The sequence below is a fragment of the Pyrenophora tritici-repentis genome, chromosome 7 (genome assembly GCF_003171515.1).
Source record: "Pyrenophora tritici-repentis strain M4 chromosome 7, whole genome shotgun sequence".
Lineage (NCBI taxonomy): Eukaryota > Fungi > Ascomycota > Dothideomycetes > Pleosporales > Pleosporaceae > Pyrenophora > Pyrenophora tritici-repentis.
In genome coordinates, this window is record NC_089396.1 from 1,811,033 (window position 1) to 1,830,864 (window position 19,832).

Consider the following 19,832-nt stretch of genomic DNA (forward strand, 5'->3'; position numbering starts at 1 on the left):
GCCGGTTAAATGCTTGGAACCTGGGCGAAAATGCTTTTGACAACCCCATCGATGAAATATATCACCTGCAGTCACCTGGCGCACTCACAAGCCGAGAGATGCAGATTCCGAACAAGCTAGTGGTGACGGTATAGATTGGCTTGATAACATGCTTAGCCTATTGGCGCAGTTCTTGGATGAGCTTGTTTGGGCCCGGCAATTGTGCAATACCCGCAAGCACGCGACCAGGCACACAAACTGCGACCACGGAATGCCTAGCGATATGGATGGCATGAAAGGAGCCCATACTGAGTGTTGTGGGACGATAATGTTCTAGACGAATGAAGTTGTTCTACGCTCCACTGTTGTCGATCCCCACTTTCTTGAGCGTACAGTAAACGCCCGCCGCATGGATAACGGAAATGACTTGTTTCACGTTTCAAAACCACGACTTCTAGCACGTCAGGACGGGTCTGCCCGCGCCTCTAGGGCCCGAATAACCGGTGGTAAGACCTAATCTGTAGTACGGCTCCACATTACTATGCGTCGATGGGTACCAGGCAGTTCTCCACACCCGCAGCAGCAGCCATAGACCATTACGCAAGCAACTATCATGTCCTTCAATTTGGATGGATTGTTTCGAGCCGGTGGCGACCCGCTCACCGATGACCTCTACTGCTTGGCATCAGAATACCAAGACTTCAGATGATATATAATGATGTCGACTGTGCAGGAGAGATGTGCACCAAGCATCTCCAACTTGACTCAACAACATGGTTGCCTTCTCTACTATCCTCCTCGCTCTCGGCAGTGCCACCGCGGCTCTCGCCTCACCTCTCGGTCTCATCCTCGATGCCGAAGCCAGAGGCGAGTCTGCCAACTTGACTGCCCGCTCCACCCCCGCCGGCACTGGCATGAATAACGGCTTCTTCTACTCTTTCTGGACCGATGGACAGGGCCAGGTCACCTACAACAACGGTAACGGTGGCTCTTACGATGTCCAGTGGAACAACGTTGGTAACTTTGTTGCTGGCAAGGGATGGTAGGCACTCTCTGAGAGCCCGAATCCTCGCCAAGATATCTAACATCACCACAGGAACCCTGGATCCGCCCGTGTAGTCACCTACAGCGGTACCTGGAACGCCCAGAACGTTAACTCTTACATCTCGCTTTACGGATGGACCCGCAGCCCCCTCATCGAGTACTACATCGTTGAGGCCTACGGCTCCTACAACCCCGCTTCTGCTGCTCAGAAGAAGGGTCAAGTCCAGTCTGACGGTGGCACATACGACATCCTCCAGACTACCCGCTACAACCAGCCTTCCATCGACGGTACCCAGACCTTCCAGCAATTCTGGTCTGTCCGTACCAGCAAGAGGGTCGGTGGCACCATCACTGTCAAGGTAAGCACATCTCTTGGAAACAACTTGACACAACTGTTGCTGACTTGGGATTTTAGAACCACTTTGATGCTTGGGCCAAGTACGGACAGCAGCTTGGACAGCACAACTATCAAATCCTTGCTACTGAGGGATACCAGAGCTCTGGTTCCGCCTCCATCACTGTCAACAGCTCTTAAATAGCTCCCTTGACGCTGAAATCCCCGCTGGCTACCTGAAAGCCTTATAAAGGCTTGAATTCTTGTACATACACATATCTTGACTTGGTCAAGTACATATGCAATACAACTTGCGCACCACTATGTTTCTACTGTAGCTAGCACAAGTGAATGTTTTCTGTGATGGACCCATGAATTGATGTTCATGAGAGTTTTGAGGAAGGTGTGACCCAGGGCGGAGTACAAGCATCGGCTCTCGGCACTTTATGGTTCCGATCCTACCTAGACACTCACTGCCGGGTGTTTTGACTTCTTTCTCACACTCTTGACTTATACTGTAAGATGCCCAGCATCAAACCCCTGTAGGAGCAGTGTGACTCGATTCCACGATGGGGACTTTCCCCTCGGGATATGCATCATTGCTTGCGCGTCTAGGCGAATGATGCGTCTTCCTGCATATTAGGCAGGCGCTTATGAGGCGAACGTGCGGATAATCATGTGGGCGGCGTTCAGCCTCACTACATAAGCTTACAAGATCATCAAGCGGCATCGCTTTCTTACTCTACCAACCACATCCTCAAGGCAGAAAGATCCAATCGCACGAACTATGGCATGCGGCGGGAACCTCATCTGCGACGCCCAAAACATTACCGTTCAAGCAAATCCAGACATTGCAGGCTATGGTGTACGCAGCCTTCCCATCTTATGCAGTACACGTTGCCTCATTTTCGGCGTTTACAAACTAACACCATGGTTCCTGGCAGGTCCTCATCTCATTCATATTGTCAGCCTTTCTGACGATCAGCGCCGTGATATTCGCATACTTTTCTGATTCTATGGCTGAAAGCTACATAACCGATACGGACACCTGGCTGATTCATGGCTTCCAAAATGCTCTTTGGAAACTACTGGCCAAGCAGCCTTTCCGCTTCATTCTAGCAAAAATTCGAAGGAGAAATAACACACGACAAAAGTTGAATCGTAAACAGCGCGAAGAAGCGCTCAATAGTTTCATACTCTCCCTGAGCGATCAACAGCTTGCCACTGGGCTGGCCATACTCATTGCAGCTGTCACAAATCAATGTACGCTGACACCTCCCGATTTCCGAGTTGCGTTCGCACTGGCTTGGTTCTCAACAACTACGCATCTGGCAACGCTGGATAGTCTACGTCAATACTTTGTACAACATGCGATGCTAAGAAACGTCCGAATAATCGGAATGCTTGCCTTTATGGCCCTTTTCCTGTACAGCTTCCTTGTCGTACTTCTTATGGAGAACAGTCCTGATAGTCTTGTCCCCGTCCAATGCCATGTCCAAGGCTCGGTCAAATTATACAGCGACGAAGAGATTACACTTTCCAAGTACTTTGTGCCTTGGGTTATGACGGTACTGTTTCTCATATTTGAGTACAAGGCTGCACTTCTCAGAACATACGATTATGGCGATCAAGACTTGATTGGTTTGGGTGCTTTATCGAAGAATGTACTTGCGCTTTGGAGCCGCTGGAGACATCCCAAAAACTTACATCTACCTCATATGTCGACCAAGGAATGGCGCTACGTCCAAAACGAGTTCGCGCTAGAGCTTTTTGCTGCCCAACGCCGGGGACTGCTGGAGGGTGTAATGCAAGTCCCAGCCAACACCAAGCACTGGCGTAGGCTTAACAAGACCTACCAATATGCAGAGCATAGACACTGGCAATCTTTGCTTCCACTCGCTTTTCCAATGATATTCATGATGGTCTACGGGTTTGTACAGATGTTGATGTTCCGCCTGGAACTCGGGGAAATTAATGGTATCGAGTTTGACTCGTCAATGGGGTTTGGTCAAATCATCCCGTTGATTCTTCTCGCCCTACCATTTCTCGCAGCAGCAGAGCTATATAGCGGTGAGTATTGAAACAACCGCATTGTATTCCACTCGCTGATCTAAGCTAGAGTCCAAAACTGTACCGCTCCAAACAAAACCGCTTGAATTCAGCTCGGCAGCCACCGGCGAATCAACTTCAGCTATTGAATTCACGGCCATGAATCGAACACTCACGTTGCCCATGACCTCGTCTGCAGACAGTGGTGACTCTGAGCTGGTGCAGCTAGAGCAAAACGCTCTCGAATACGCCGCTCAACTCGCAGACATACAACGATACTTCTACGCCGACACCAAGTGTATACAAAGACTGCAGGTCGCAGCCAAAACCGAACAAGAAGTCAAGGAAACCCTGAAAAAGAAGGCGGCTCTTCTGAAAGCGACGATTGAGTACCGTGCGTCGGAACAACACATGAAAGGCTTCTCATGGGTGATGACACTGATACTGTTTTCTCGAGTATCAGTTGCTGTCATTATGCCCACATTGATTAACTTGGGGAAGTATTCTTTCAGTGGGACCGCGGGTGGGTTTTGGATTCTAGCTCTTGGAGCTCACCGGTTTTACACTTGGATCAAGAGGCTACGCTGCATCAAAGTTGAGAGGTATCTACGACTTTTGGAGGACTATCGCGCGAAGAAGATACCCACGGGCCTGTAATACGCTCAATAAATACCATCAATTCGCAATTTTCCTTATCATGTTCAGATATCGACCCTGGACGGATACCCCTAGTCTCCTCAACAAAACCAACGATACGACCGCCAACTCCAACCACGATCGATCCTACATTTCATATCTGCCGCAAATGGCCGACTAGCGCTGCGTAATCATAAGAGATACGGCGGGAGACAACCCCAGAGCCAAAGAATCTCACGCCATGATCTCGAGGAGCAACTTGGCCGCGCTCAACATGCCCAACACTAGCAGCGTCACCACCCACTACAGTGGATACTTGCACACCTCAGTCATCCTTCTTGAGATAGTTGACAAGGTCAACCATCTCAGCCTGCGACATTGCGGAGCTCATAGCTGCGTAGGCTTCATACAAGATCCAACCTGGGATGACGACCCAGAGGCCGTTGAAGAAGGCTAGATAGAGCCAACTGGGCATATAGGGTTAGTCCTATCGTCTAAGAAAGATGCAAAAGTGAAGCGACATGGTAAAACCGAATATAGGAAATAATCGCTCATGTTTTTTGCTGTGCCGGTTCGTGGTCGAGAGATGAGATGTGGGTCCGCGGGATGACGGCACACGTACCCGCCCGCCAACGCGTATGCAGGGCCAGCACATCGAGCTGTTCAGGCCCAGGGACGAACGAACGAACAACAACACATGTGAGACGCATGTGTGAGGCACGCAACGTTTTTGTTGAGAAAGGAGAAGTGGAGGAGGGTAGGAAGACGTGTTTGACGGGGCAATTGGGTGTCGAAGAAATTGCAGTCATGCAAACGGGTACCAAACGTCCGTGAACATGCGTTTTCCAAGTGCTCTTTCCAAAAATATGGGAAAAGAGAACATGAACGAGCAAATCGGGTACCGAATAATGGTAAACAAAGGAATACTCACAGATACATCCAATTACTCGTGTCGAGATTAGGGCTTCCCGTCAGCCACTCAGGCGCAAATGTCATCCAGCCTAATGTAGCGGTGAACCACGTGTCAGCCTCATACTCGCAAACAACGCAGAGAGCTCGTCTCATCGCATCTCGGGCCGGGGCCCACTATGCCGCCTCACCAATTGTGAACAAAGGCGAGCGTCCACAATTTTCACATGCCCATCCGTGGTTCACCGGAAAAAGGAAAGAAGCCACGGACGCGCGTTAAGCCGTTTTGTTGTTGTTGTTTTGTGTTGGGTATGGGTATGGGTGGGTATGGGTAGGTGTGTAGTAATAAAACGTGACTCACCTCCGTATATCTCCCCTGTTGCCAGAATCGTCATCCAGAACCACTTTTTGAGCACGCCTTTCTTCTCACCCTTGGTGAGCAAGTAGCATATCCAGCACGCCAATGGACCCGCCACAAACACCGTTAGAATCTCGAGCGCAACAACCGTCAAATCCGTACCGCCCCATCGCTTGTCCGCCTTTGCATACTCTTGCCACAATCGACTGAACGGCCCAGTCCCGTAGTTTGCGCCATACAGCAGATCCTTCCGGCCCAGCCAGTACACGTCCGGGGGAGTGAAGAGGGTGATTTGAAGAGGGTTCCGGGATGCGGCGGAAAAGGTCGTCGGCAGCGAATACGTGACGAAGAAGCAGTTCCAGAGGAAGGAGCCCTCAAAGACAAAGTGGATTAGGGCGTCGAAGAAATGCCAGATGAATAAGACGCGCGTCTTGAGGGTCGTGTTTTTCGGCAACACTTTGACAGAGGCTCCATAGGCGCCGCCGAGTAGGGCCAGGACTGCTAAGAGCGATGCCACAGTCGTCGCATCAATCTCCGGACCAGAGCGGGGGATGGGCGGCGGTACCACTGGCGGCGGTGGGGGCGCTTGCGTTCTACCGAACAAGAAGGACATGACGACTCACAACTGGTGGTTGGCGGCAAAGTCACGATACCTCACCTCGGTTGTGAATGAACCGACTTGTGCTGTGAAAGTAGGGCGCTTTGGCGAGATGAGGTTGGAAAGTAGCCCGTCATGCCCAATCGAGTGCTAGGCAGTCAACATGCGGTAGGCGGTCAACGGCTCTCGGATGTTACCATCCTGGCAGAATGTTTACGAGGGTCACATGGTGGACGAGCTTCACAGACCTAGGCCTAATGGGCTTACGACGGCGGTAACAAAGTGATCACGGGGTGGATGGGAGTGGAGACATCGTGAGTTTTATGCCATGCTTCGAATTTGCTGCTAGTATATAGGGGTGGTACATGTCCTCCGAACGTCTACCTTTCTCTCTCTCTCTCTCCGCAACGAAAACCGATACCCGTCCAAACCGCCCATACAAACAAAGACTACACAAGATGATACGCACACGACAGTCGATACAATTTGGAGACACTTGCAACGGCAACATTCTCGCATTCTCTGCCCGTCGGACCGCCTATATACGAGGAATGGATCAACCTGTCCTCCCGATAACAAGAAAACGCTTCAAAATGCAGAACAAACCAAGCTTTTTACGAACCCACGGGTCAGAAGCGACCGTCAATAAACGCCAGACCCAGAGTGGAGTCGCTCATTGAGCATTACAACCAGTCCCTGGTGAGAGAAAAGATAAGGAAAGGATAAAAATGTAGAGGAACACCATGATGAGACCCAAAATGCGCCGATGGAAAAAGACATGCAAGAAGCCAACGTGGAAATGCAGCAAGGAAGCCATGCGGATTATGCTGACAGAACGACCGTCTCGAGTAAGACGTCGTGAGGAACGCTGATCGCTGGCTCACAACGACGTTCGTACCGTGGTGAAGAGAATTCGTGAGCGTGCCCGCTCCACTCGTCCGATCAGTTAGGTCGTAAGCGTACTTCGTGTCCAAAGAGATTCGTTACGCGGGGAAGGTAACCCCGTGGTTTGTAGGTAGAGGAGCGACGTCCTAAACGCAAGCCTGAGGTGTCTGGCTGCGCTCGTTGAAGACGCCACCTGGCGCAGAGTAACCGTATTGGTACTGAGATCCATAGTGGTCCTCAGCAGAGTAGCCGGTCATAGGGCCGGGTGAGTGAGGTGAGTAAGGTGGGTAAGTGACAGAGTCGTTGGCACCGTCAACCATGAGAGGCATGGCGGGCGATGCTGGACTGCTGGTTGTGGAAGACTGATTGCTGCCGGTGTTGAATGCGTAATCGGTGGCTCCGTCTGCGTGAAAGGGCTTGGTGGCAGGTGTGGTGACACTCGGAGAGGATTTACCAGTAGGTGTGCCAAACTGCATTCGAGTCAGTTTTCGTCTAGGCTAAACTACCTGGGTGGTGAGGCGGAGGTTGAGAACGTACAAAGCAGAACTTCTGGATCAATTCGTTGTACTCTGCTGACTGGAGATCGGGCTTCTCAAGTGTCAGAGAGTCCGGTCGTGTTCCAGGAATCGGTGCAGTAGTAGCAGGCGCCTGGACTGCAGGAGCCGGACGATCAAAGTAACCATTGTTCATCTTGTCCTGTGTGTTCACCCTCAGTCCACTCTTGTCACCCAGTGCAGTTTGAGCAGTGGAAAGAGCAGCGGAGAGCGAAGCACCAAAGTCGTAGCGTGAAGCGAAAGCCTGGGTAACCTGCGAGTGAGGAGCCTGAGTTGGGTACAGACTACCGCGCTTGCTCCTTGGCTTCAGCTTGATAGCCGTGCTAGGTGGTTCAGGAATGACGGCACGGCCACTACCGAACTGGAACTTGGTCTCGAACTCGTGGCCAAAGTCATCATCGAAAGAGGCAGCGGGCATAGAGCGTGGGCGAGGAGCCAGGGGTGAGTGCCTGCTGCGAGGAACGGCACCAAGGCTGGCAGTCGGACGCTTGCTCCTTTGCTGCTTAGCCTTCTTGGAGAAGTCGACTTGGTAGTTCATCGAGTTGTTGTTGTCCCAGTATTCCTGGCCATTGACCTGGTAACGCACACACAACAGTAGAGTCTTTGACTCCAAGTTGGCCAGGTCAGCCAACTTGATGTTGAAGTTGAAGCGGTCGTAGCCATCTTCCTTTTGCTTCTTGCGGACGTCCTGGTTGAACTCGGCAACTACTTCCGATGTGGTCTTCCAGTAGTCGAGTGTGAAGCGAGCCACGACAAGCTTGTGGAAGGACAGATTGGCGACAGCGATGTTGCCAACCAGTGTCTGATGGTCAGATGCAAGGAAGATGCGCTCAACACGAACAGGCGAAGTCTGACGCTCATAGGACTCGGAGGTAGGGAAGTTCATGAGTTTGATATCCCACTCCGGAGTCTTGGAGCGTGTGTCCTCGGCGAAGGGGTACTCGCTTTCACTATCGTAGGTCTCGACGGGCGATGAGCCTGCACTGACTGCAATAGGACGATCCACTTGGAGGAAGTGACGGACCTGCTCAATCTCTTCGTTGAAGTGCACGGCCTTGGAGTAGGTCGGGGTGCCGGGCATGCTTGATGGGCGGCGGCGCGAAGGAGGGCGGAGAGCAGGCTTGACTAGCTCGCCCGACTTCTTCCGCAGCAGCGGCGGTTTCATCCGCAGCTCGTCGTCCTCGTTGTCACTGCCATCTGAAGAGCTGATGATGGGGTCGGTGTTGAGGGGATGGATCATGTGTTGGGACAATACTATCTCACTTGATGATCGTGAGTGTGCAATCTTGCGTGCCTCGGCGGAGAGCGAACGTGCCAGTGTCACAGGTGGTTGTGGCCTCCGGTCGTTGACATTCTCCGTGGCCTCTCGTGATGGTGATGGCATCCTCTTGACGTCAATGTGTTGTAGTGCTTCTTGCAGTTCCCGAAGGTCGGCCATGCTACGGCCGCGCTCGTCGTCGTCCGAGGAGTCAGGAGGAGTTGTGATCGCACCTGATGGAATCAGAAGATTGTTCACAGGAGGAGGAGACGGGCGAAGGCTACCGTTGGAGGAAGGGCCATGCTGGCTAGCCTCAGTCTTGGTCACACTAGTCTTTGTTGAGTTGCCATTGGCAGCTGTGTTGTCCGACGTCTCAAACGATGGCGTACGCCGCGACTTTGCCAGATATGATGTGGATGAGACGGAGCGGGGCAGCGATGGGCGTCGCGAGGTCGCTGGTGAGCGGGGAGGCTGGTCGATGTAGGAATGATTCCGGCTTAGGGTAGGGCTGCTGGTCATGGAGGGGGCCGGCGACCTCTGGGAAGGGGGAGTGTAAGGCATCCGGTCGGCTTCGAACAAGTCAAAGAAGCGGGTCGAATGGGTTGTGGTTGTGGAGGGGCCTTAGGGCGTAGGGTGCATTACAAGAATTACTATAACAAGTCTTTGGCTGTCAGCAAGAGCTCACGGGTGACAACGATGAATGCAGCAGTGAATGCCCCGTGCCACGTCGAGTGATGGTAGTAGCAAGCGGAAGGAAGAAGTGGCGGTGGAGTGGAAGTGTGGTGGTGGTGGTGGGTGGACTTACAGATATAGGTGAAGGAACGGCTTGCAAAGCTCGCTCGGGTGGGAAGCGGGTAGGAAAAGCGACTCTTGGGGTCACAGCTAGCGAAAGCTGCGATGACGTCGGGATTGACGGTCGACTCGATCTGGGAAGGGAGTCGAGAGGGTTTTGAGGCTTTCGAAGGACCGAAAGTTGTGGGTGGGTGGGTGTTGAGAGGGAGGCCGGTGCCTTCCGTTGTGTTGTTGACGGAGGCGGAGGCGGTGGTACGATGGGTCAGGGCACTCTGGGCAGGAAGCGTGGGCTCGGCTGCGAGTGCAAAGAGAAAGGCGGCAGGGTCGTGTGTCAAAGCAAAAATATGGTTGGAGAGAGCTGGCAGTCCTATTAAAAGGGTCTGGTGGCTACAATGGGCCCGAAAGTGTTGAAGAGGAGGGATGGGGAAGAGTGTTGAGGGCGGTAGCGCTGAAGAGCGTGCAGGGCCGCGACTATTGGGGAGTCGTTGGACCGGGATGTGTAGCGAAATCGAGGCCTGGGCGCTCGGACTTGGGCAGGGGGCGTGAGCAGGGAGCTGCAGCACCACTGCAGACGTGGGTTCGGCGCTCTAGCGCAGCCCCAACAGACCGGGGCCTTGACCAGGGATTTTCGCACAAGCACACAGCAACCGGTTCTGCTAGTTAGTCGGCCTACTACTGCAGTGTGAGCCCGACGGGAGCGGAGACAGGCGGTGCGAGGGGGGGCGACAAGCAGTGTGTGTAGGAGCCGGCGGCGCAGCGAGAGACAAAGGTACTTGGGACTACAGCCGCAACGCAATCGGCGGGCGTCGCAGTGGCGTCGGCGGGTTTAGCTACTACATGATGCTCTTTATCTCCCGCCCGCCAGCACGGCCACAGCTCGAAACGGCTACATGGCACCCACACGCTATGGGTTGTATACCGGTACCAGTACTGTCTGCCATCTGCTTGTTTGGTGTCTGCTGTCTGCTGCAACAGGCCGCGCGTGTCTTGCTAGACAGCCACGGCCAGATAGCAAGGCCGAGTCGTATGCAGCCGTGGGGGGGCGGCGGATATTGGCCATGGCATGCCAATGCCAATGCCAAACACTCCTGTTCGTAATTTGCCAGCCGTTGCAAGGCGGAAGCTGGCACCTGGTCTCAGACTCAGACTCAGACTCAGAAAGCAAGCTTGGAAGCAAGCAAACAAGCACGCAAGCACGCAAGCAACGCTCAAGCCAGGTGCAGGGCCCTTCTGTGACGGAATTGGCAATGCGTGCACGTGCCTGTGCCTACCCTCAAGGCTCAAGCGAGGTCCGTGTGATGTCATTGTTATCGCGCGAACCGTTCACTCTGCAAACGGCCATGTTTCCCGCCGTCTCAACAACAACCTGCAGAGCTTGTCGTCCAGAGTCGGTCGGTGTTGTAGTCACTGGCGCGGTACCTGGATCGTCGGAACGATAAGGGTGCGGCTTTTCACACTCCACCCGCCCTCCCATGAATATTTCCTACCCTACCCCCCTCCTCGACGCTCAAGACAGCGAGATCGCCGGTACCGCCTGCCGCTTGCAAAAGGCGGTCGAGCAAAATGCCAATCAAATGTCGCACCACCCACAACAAGCTAGCCGAAAATCCTTGTCGCAGTTCTGTGGTCCCTGCTACAAGTGGCTGCTGTAACCGACCTCTCACCACCTTCAGTCCGAAATTCACGTCTCGTAGATATTCCCATGGCCGAAGCACTAATTACTACTGCAACCCGCATGTACCCCATCTTCGTCATCCGGAGAGCGGCGGGTCTTTGCTCAGGCCATGCAAAATACGCGTCGCAGACTGGCACTCGGCTGAATCGCATGGCTGACTGCCCCATTGTTTCTCACAATGTTCAAGGCTTCGAGGCCAGTCGTGGCCGCATGAGTCGTGCGCAATTGGTTGTGACCTGCACCGCCGCGAGGCTTGCTGCCTTCCCCGCATTCTCAACACCTGGCGGTCGAGCCTCGCATGCAGCTAAGAAAGTCTGCGACGATAGATACGAATCAGAATATACGCGTCGTGAATAAGGTGCCTCCTGGCAAACGTGCCTAGGCCTGGACACCTAATCCGTACCACGGTTGCCGGCTTTGCGCGCGCCTACGCCTGGCCGTTGAACCTCTGCTTACGGCGAGCACAGTAGACGCGGCGCGCATCATGGCCGGCGCTGCAGTGGCTGAGAGGCAAAATTGTTTTTACGACCCCTAGATAGAGCTGGCATATTGCCGCCAAGTCCCCTACAACACTGCTACGCTGGATGATGCCGACAATAGCTAAACCTTGGACCCAAGCAGGACATGAGAGTAAGCAAGCGGGTCGTTCCGTAATTTGGCAAGCAGCTTCACTGGCCGGCGGCATCTCGCTCTCATCAAGTATTCCATGCCTCTCGTAACGTTATCTTCACTATGGCAACAGGATTTTGACCATCTACTCGCTGAAACGTCCAAATGGTCCGGTCGCGACGTCTCAAGCCTGGCCAGACTCAGGCCCACCGGACGCGCTAGCCTCCTTGTCACCCAGCGCCCCGGCGTGCCCCACTTGGCGTCATGTCAGATTGCTGGTCTTGTCCGGCAGAAAGTCGCGCGCATCATCCAATCAAGCGTCATGGAAATGCCGCCAGCCTCACCGCCCGCCCGCACTGTGCCATGTTATCATCGATTCTCTCCACCATGTCGATCCCCGCACACTCAACGAGTGGGGCTTTGGCCAACTCCCCAGGCCCGCTAATCTACTTTCCGGACACCGTCCGCACATCGCGAACATGGCCGAAGGCGGAGGACGAGAGTCAGGCTGTTGTAATGCCATTCTGGTCAGCTTCGCATCCGTCAAGTTCCTATGTATTAAATCAAATCCCATCCAAGGCCAGTATGCCTTGCAATTTCCCCTCCGTCTGCTTCTGCTGCCGGCCACGACGACGCTTCTCCTAGGCATGCGACGCCGCATGGGTATGGTTCCACATCCGGCCACTGGTCTACCTTTCAGGAGTGCGTCCTCGCCGTCACCCTGCTCCAATGTTTTTTCTTAATTAACGGGTCCGCTTGCCTGCTAAGCGGCCTGTCAGTCTATCGTATGACCCGCCGTGATGGGGTCATGACAGTGGCATACGAAGAGAGTTTACAAAACTAATGACCGTCTCCGGCTGGACTACTTGGGTGCCAACCAAGACGCATTCATTACGCCAAAATGACTGTGGCTGCAGCCCGGCACCTGGCCACATTTCACACCAGAAACGCGCTGTCTGCCGGCACTGCCAACTTTGGTCAGCCTCCAGCAAGATTCGCAAACAGCCACAATTCATACTCGCAATGGTCTGAGCGTCGTCCATCACGATGACTTGCTGCGGGTGGAATGTGGAATGTGGAATGACACGTACCTACTGTAATCTCAGGCATGCCACGGACCGCGAAATTAGAATCGCATCTCCACTCTCACGGGATTTTGTTGTAAAAGGCCGGTTCCAAGGCAAATCTCGATACGTGATGTCAGGCTCACTCTTTCTCCGATCACGCCTGCAGTAGAAATCGTACATCCCACTCTACCCGCTTGGCCCGCCTAAGAGTGCCGGCCTATTGACGTCTGGGAGTCGCAAGCGCTTGTTCGTACGAGCCCTCACCGCCATTTCCCCCTCCATCATCACGCTCCCCACGATCGCTGTAGCCCATTGCGAGACTCTTCACTACTCAAAATTGTTACAGATGTGGACACCGGTGACTCAAAGTCCACCAGGGCACGAGCCGTCGCATCCGCGCACTGTTTGGAGTCGGATTGGGAAATGGCCCCCAACCACAACCGTGCCCCACCCCACGTCCCAAGAGTTCGCGGGCCGAAAGCAGTAAGCCACGCGCCGAGAATATCCAGCAAAGGTCCGATGTTGATCATGATCATCAACTTTGTTCGCACCTCACAAACTGGACCAGCACATTACGGCCTAGCACGATTTGTACAGATAGATGACATGGCGGCTCCCACGGCAAACAAGCTAAAACTGATGAGAACCGTCATTACTACCGTAATCCGACCCAACGCTAGGAAAAGCATCGTCGCGGAGAATTTGGTTCGGATATTGGTCTTCCAGACTTCCACCGCTGCCATGGCGCGAACGCGGTGCACGTGGCAGCGCCGTACGACTCGAGTAGCTGTCCATGCTCTGGTAGCCTACAAATGTTCCGACGGCATTCTAATCGAGCACTAGGCCAATAAACATGTTCTAGTGTAATCTTCCGGTGTCCAAGCTGCCTCGACTCTCCATGGTTCTGTCAAATGTCGAATGTCGAACCGTACCAACAACAGAGTGTGACGGAGGGTGACGTCCAGACCACTTGGAATCGCTCAACTCAGCCCCAGAAGAAAAGACATATGCAGGGCACCAAGTCCACACCCTTATCTCAGCGCGCAGTAGTCTACCACCCACCTTCTCACCCCTTCTCCATGGGGTAGAAGATCCCCTGGGGGACAGGCGCCATCAAACACTATTTTACCCTGTTGAACATGACGACTAATCATCATCACACCATCCGCCTTTGCTCAAGTTTTCAAGGCCCAGAGCCGAGTCTTGGACGCGCCGTCGCACCGAGCGGCTGCGAATTTGTATCCAGCACTCTGCACGGTTCATGTTGTATAACTACGCTCTTTGGTGTTTGCGGATAAGGCGCACTCCTGATACTAATTCACCGCAACATTACCAAGACTTGGAATCGCGGGGTAAATCTTGCACGCATATGAAGCCATATTGACCCTGTCTCCCCGCATTATTAGTGGCATGATCGATCTCATCAAGCATGTTGGCCGACGCATAGAAGAAGAAAGCATCCCGAGTGATAAGTGATACGAACGAACGCCTGGCAGCCGAGGCGCGCCTTGTCCCGGTGATTGATAGCGGGTAGATCGGCATCTTACCTCACGTGAAGTATGACAGACTGTTCCAGCCTGGGTCTTACAATTTATTCATTATCCTATCTTTGCACCCTGCTCTTTCGCGAGCACCTTCTGTGTCTGTCTGTGCGGTTGGCTATCGGCGGCCAAGCCTACGCGCGCTACACCACCTTTCCAACATCAAACACACATGTGCCATGATTCATCTCCATAACCCACAGTAATTTATCATGCGGTCAGGCCACTACATGCCAGGCTGAACGGTCGAGTTCGCGTGTAGAGCGTTGCATACACACAACGTGTGCAGGCGTAATGCCTGCAGGAGCCGTCGGTTCGCACATGCAGGCTCGCTCTCAACAAAAGCACCCCGCTCCCAGTCGGCTGCCCTCCATACACCAGATGCGATGGGAAGTCTAAATCGGGTTGCCTAATCTGATAGACGGCTGCGTAACCCTTGTAGTGGCTGGTAGATGTGAAGGATTGCCATTGAGGCGTGAACTGAAGGGTGGCATGGCCGGTGGTGGTCCCAAAGGTAGTGTGGAATGCGGGGTTGAAGTCTTGAGAGGCGGCTGACACTGGTGCAATCTCACCATTCTTTGTCAGCCGTTGTGAACATGTCAGCCATAACCAAAGTGTTATCATGTCGCCTCACTCATTACTAGGTACGCTGTGTCGGCACACGACATGCGATGGTTACTAATAATATCAACACATATAGCTAGTCATCAAACAGTACATTATGCACGTAGACGCCATCGGGTCATATCGTTGGGATGGCTTTGTTCACAAACACTCGTTCGGCGTTTCCTCCGATTCCAGGCCGAACATCTGGGAGTCCGAATATCTTTGTCCTTCCGCAAGGTGGCGAGTGCAGCGGAATGTGTCGGTAGACATAAACGGATAAAGGATTGTGGCTGACTAGCCGACCAGTAAGCAGTGTGATACCATGGTGAAAATTTTTATTCGCAGCGCCGGGACGGGTCGCGATGTTGGGGTTGCAAAATGTTGTTTCGTTTGACGAAATGTTGTCGCAAGGCTGTGGAGAGTTGCAGAAAGCCCCCGCGGTGTAGGAGGAGTGCCGATCTCGTCTCGGGTTATCCTTGAAGCGAGCATGAGGGGCAGAATTTTGCGTAGATGCACGTGCATTTGTGTGCTAATACATATCGGCTCTAGCGCCACGAGGCTGCCAAGTACCTCCCGAGGTCACGTCCAATGCTGGCAGGTCTGACAATTCTCCGCTCACTAACTCGCAAAACACGTCAATCTTCCACAAAACACTTGACAATGGCGTCACGTTTCGAGCAGAGTACAGGACCGGTCCCAGACGACGCCTGACACATATCAACGACTAGACATGACAAAGATCCTAGTTTATCTCGAAGATCAGTCGGAGAGTAGCACCGTTGTTAAGCCGCAACGGTGTGTTTGTGGCTTACGGACCAGGGCGGCGAAGTCCCAACAAACACTCCCTCGCACTACCATTACCCCTCTACAGACACCATTGTCTGCCGTCGTCGACCAGCCACGATCCGGTCAATTTGCGCTATACGATAGCTCCGGCGGCTGCGCATTAAGCAGGGTCTCCAGAGCCTCGCTCAGGGTCCATGCTGGAATTGTCTCCGGGCTTCGATAAGCCGTATTGGAATATTATGTGATAGATAGGCTAGGAGATGGGCGACAAGTCCACACTGCGGGCCGTTGGGAGGCTGCTGCAAGAGCCTGGGAAAAGTGACAACCGTGGAGACGGAGTCAAGACGACCATGTAGACAGGTGGGTGTTACGTGCATGCTTGCGCAACTTTGCCGATCTATTCAACGAACGTGCATCTCTGGGCCGCAGTTGTGCGGAGATTCAGACTGCGGGGTGCGTTGACATGTACAGCACGCGACGGCGGTTGCTGCTCGACGTGCAGTGGCGCGACCAGGACAACCACTCAGCGGGGTGTTGGCCCCTCCAGCTGTCACATTTCCAGAACACCCTCAGGTATCTTGTGAGGGTCTCATCTACCCGATGTGCACCGCTCACCGAATTTCGTCCCTTTTTTTGGTGTGAAGACCGACAATGCGTACCACAATACTTCATGGACCCTGCGGCTCAACTGAGACCCCCAAAGGTGATCAGGGTCCGTCAGGGTCCGGTGAACGCTGGATCTCGCACACCATCAATTGCCCGCGCCTACACCACCAGCAGGATATTCGTGGCATCAAATTCGCAAACCTATGGGGCCTGTCGGACATGGCCGATATGACATGAAACCTTTCATACTACCGGCCCACAAACTCTAGACTCCACTCTCCGCACCACCCTCCGGCTCTCTGCACTCCATGCTCCACTAGACATCCCCCTTCACATTGACCGTGGAGATTGAGATCTAATGATGGGCGGCGCGTGCACGCCAATGCCCCACGGCGACTAGTCCACACAGCAAACTCGAACTGTTGAATGTGGGTCCCGCACTTTCACACCATCAACACCAGCCTTTCCACAAAAAAATGCACTTGTTATTTTCACCATCTAATTCTCGACTAGCTATGCGCCAACCGTGCACCCAAGCATATCCACGTCCTCCGCCTCACCCCCACCTGAGGTAAGTCTTACGCGCGCGGTGCGAAGGGATCCCTTCTCCCACCGCGGCGGTAGTGACAGTCGGGATTACTCGGGCTGGAACACTGGAACGCTTGACGGCCTGAAGCAACGGGGCACGGATGACAAGGCGCTAGGCTAAGGACTTGCGAGGAAGCGCGTCCGCTGCTGTGCGGGTGGATAGTTGAAGTGAGGATAGAGGATGGAGGGGATGTGCATGTGCAGTGCGGGTAGCATGTGGAGACTATCAACTCCGTGCACGTTTGGCAAGAGGAGGTGTGCGAATATTGAACATGTAGCGTTTTGGATTCGAGAAGAAAAGTCGAAACCTGCATCTGAAAGAAGGAATATGGCTGCTTCAAGCGGTGAAGGGGGAGGATTGCAGTGCAGTGTGACCTTTTTTTTTCCTTGCCAACATGGATGCATTGATAGATAGATCATATGACACCGAGGTCGGCCTCTTATGTTTGACTGCCTGAGATGGTGGCTTTTAGATTCCCTGATCCCAGCATCACATGTGTATACCGACTTCGGTGGAGTTTACTATTTTCGCTCAAGTTGCTTACTTTGGAAAGAAAAGCATTGCGCATAGCATTGCATCCTTAAAATCAATCCTCCTGCTGACCTCCGTCTTAGTCTAAAGCAACGTGTTCAACGCAGGCAACGTGATCATCTTGGTCGGTACGGCCGGCCACGTAAAGTTCAAAGTAGGTAAAGCGGTGATAAGAGGTAGGCTCGTTATGATAGGAGGAGGAGGACGGGGTAGTAACTGGCAGGGGTTGGGCCCGGGCTTGGGTGTCGGTAGGTAAAGGCTGCTACACTGATTACTGTGTTAACCCCTTTGTTCAATGCGCACTGGCCGATAAGAAAGAGAAAGAGATGGTGGCTTACGATGCGAGTCGGGTATGCACACCCGCCAGCAGCCTGCATGTAGCATTGATATGAGAAGTTTTCCTCAAAGTGGCAGCGCTGTGTAGATGGGTGAGACGTCAGTATACCTCGTATCCATCGTATCTTTCATGTCCGTCATGAAGCACGGCTTACTTACCTGCAGCGCGTCGGTTGCCCAGCACGGGTACAAGGCCGTGGCCAAATTACACTTGCATGCCTTTGTGAAGATGGGGATGGGTTCAGTGTGGGGTCTCCGCCTGGAGCTGGTGCTGTTCAGCACCACTGCGCCCTTATCATCATCATCATCATCATCTGGGTCAATTGTTGGTACGGCAGTGACTGGAATGTTGAGTGACGTTGAATCCGGGATCGTGGTCGTCGATGCGGGGAAGATGTCTGTGAGGGGTGCAGCTGGCGTTGACAGGTCCTCGATCTCTTGGGGGCAGGGGAATGCTGTTGCCAGCGCGGCCAAGACACTGATGCAGAGCAAGACACGCATATCGACAGTCTAAGCAGTGAAACAAGGCAAAGGGAAATAATGCTCTGCGTTAGGACTGTAATTGCTACTTGATCATTTCTTGCTTCGCCTACAAGTAACGTTGCTATGTAGTACACATTCTGAGGTCTATATTGCAATATCGTGGTTGCTAAATGAATATCAGCAGGAACCCGTCTGGCAGTCCTATGCCATTGACCCAACAAAGCCTTCTTTCTATCAACTTGCAACAGCTATCGATATTGTGTACGATCTGGAGCTATACTTGGCAACAGAAGCATTATCTAAAATTGCCAGAGAGGAGTTCACCGCGTTGCTACTCTATGGTGATTGAGCATGATGAGGCTAGAGAAGCTGATTGGCTGTCTTGTGAACTCTTAATTTGGAACGATATATCCATACGCGACCCAACAATTTGCCTAAAGTATTGGCTCGTGGGCGTCGTCACACAATAGACATACGCAACCGTCGTGAATAGTCAACACACGATTGCTAGTCCGTTAGGCCCGATGTCACCCTTTAGTCCAAATGACGTGCGATCGGTACCGTCGCACGAAGCGGAAAGGGTTCGGGTTGCGTCATCTCTTGCATCTACGAGATCTTCATGCCTCTCAAATCTGTGTGGTGGTTTTGATATGACGACGCCCCAAGTCTAACACTCAATGTGTTGAGCGAATCAGTCTGGGGCGTAGATGGCCCAGGCTATTGCTTGTGGCGTACACTTGACGCCGAGCTTGGCTCGAAGCAGCCCACTGGCTTGCGAAAGACCCTTTTAGGACCTCTTTCCGGAGGGGTAGTGCTTGGATGCGATCGCAACCCTGTCCTCAACATGTGAAACTATGCGTTGCGAGCTGCACCTCGCTGATCAGGGTCTTGTAACGATGTCGGCCGCTTGTGTCTTGGGAAAGAGGGGTCCAGGTCCTTTGTTTGGATCATGTTTGCGCAAAGGGTGTGTAAGCTTGTGAGGTGGTATGTCACGCCTTCTCCACCATCAGCAACGCCGTGCAGGCGAAACTGTGGAGACGGAATTCCCACCGCTCGAGGCAGTAAAGGCGTCTGGTGGAGTGATGTGCGAGTGTGCAAATCTTGCGAAATGCATTTGGTAATAAAATTGGCAATGGCTGATGGTCTGGGTTTGGTGGTACATTGAGGTACTTGGAGGTACTTCGGACTTTTCGGGGCGTTATGCACTACTCGTGCGACGCTGGCTGTGCGCGGGTTAGGCTGCGATATCATGTGCTGCAAAGGCGTGCTGGGATGACTCCAATGCCAAACATTCGCCGCAAAGCTGAGCTGTGTAAGCAAAACATCCGTCCGCTTTCGGCGAGGGTGAAGCTTGTAGCACTGTGACGGTGTTGCGTACACGACTTTTCGGTGCGCCTTAGTAATCCAAGCATGTGATTTGGTGGCTAGTCAGAGCTTGGACCTATGACGGAGTTCGCGATGTTGGACTTTACGATATTGTCAAACGTCAGTCACGACGTCGCGTCAACACATGACACAGGATTAGTAAGTTTGCGGTATCTATGGCACAACCTATGCCATCCTGTAACCTACAGCTCCTGACTTGCTTCTCCAGGACCTTAGACTGC

General features: G+C 53.2%; 6 protein-coding genes across 6 annotated transcripts; 3 read left to right on the top strand and 3 right to left on the bottom strand.

Moving 5' to 3' along the window:
- Positions 1-752: 752 nt before the first annotated feature.
- On the top strand, positions 753-1,558 carry PtrM4_130930 (Glyco-hydro-11 multi-domain protein; the record flags this gene model as incomplete). Its single annotated transcript, XM_001941123.1, has 3 exons — positions 753-1,021; positions 1,076-1,382; positions 1,439-1,558. 3 exons carry the CDS (start codon positions 753-755, stop codon positions 1,556-1,558), a joined length of 696 nt encoding a protein of 231 aa, XP_001941158.1.
- Positions 1,559-2,144: 586 nt separating this feature from the next.
- PtrM4_130940 (uncharacterized protein) lies at positions 2,145-4,063 on the top strand (the record flags this gene model as incomplete). Its single annotated transcript, XM_001941124.2, has 3 exons — positions 2,145-2,222; positions 2,302-3,427; positions 3,477-4,063. The coding sequence occupies 3 exons, from the start codon at positions 2,145-2,147 to the stop codon at positions 4,061-4,063; spliced, it is 1,791 nt and encodes a 596-aa protein (XP_001941159.2).
- A 304-nt stretch (positions 4,064-4,367) lies between these two features.
- Positions 4,368-5,922, bottom strand: PtrM4_130950 (putative ebp domain protein; the record flags this gene model as incomplete). Its single annotated transcript, XM_001941125.2, has 3 exons — positions 4,368-4,509; positions 4,974-5,043; positions 5,313-5,922. 3 exons carry the CDS (start codon positions 5,920-5,922, stop codon positions 4,368-4,370), a joined length of 822 nt encoding a protein of 273 aa, XP_001941160.1.
- A 1,016-nt stretch (positions 5,923-6,938) lies between these two features.
- Positions 6,939-7,268, bottom strand: PtrM4_130960 (uncharacterized protein; the record flags this gene model as incomplete). The annotated part of the gene is made up of 1 exon (XM_066109009.1): positions 6,939-7,268. The coding sequence occupies one exon, from the start codon at positions 7,266-7,268 to the stop codon at positions 6,939-6,941; it is 330 nt and encodes a 109-aa protein (XP_065961001.1).
- A 16-nt stretch (positions 7,269-7,284) lies between these two features.
- On the bottom strand, positions 7,285-9,123 carry PtrM4_130970 (protein phosphatase regulator; the record flags this gene model as incomplete). Its single annotated transcript, XM_001941126.2, has 1 exon — positions 7,285-9,123. One exon carries the CDS (start codon positions 9,121-9,123, stop codon positions 7,285-7,287), a length of 1,839 nt encoding a protein of 612 aa, XP_001941161.2.
- Positions 9,124-11,098: 1,975 nt separating this feature from the next.
- PtrM4_130980 (uncharacterized protein) lies at positions 11,099-11,428 on the top strand (the record flags this gene model as incomplete). Its single annotated transcript, XM_001941127.2, has 1 exon — positions 11,099-11,428. The coding sequence occupies one exon, from the start codon at positions 11,099-11,101 to the stop codon at positions 11,426-11,428; it is 330 nt and encodes a 109-aa protein (XP_001941162.2).
- Positions 11,429-19,832: the final 8,404 nt, after the last annotated feature.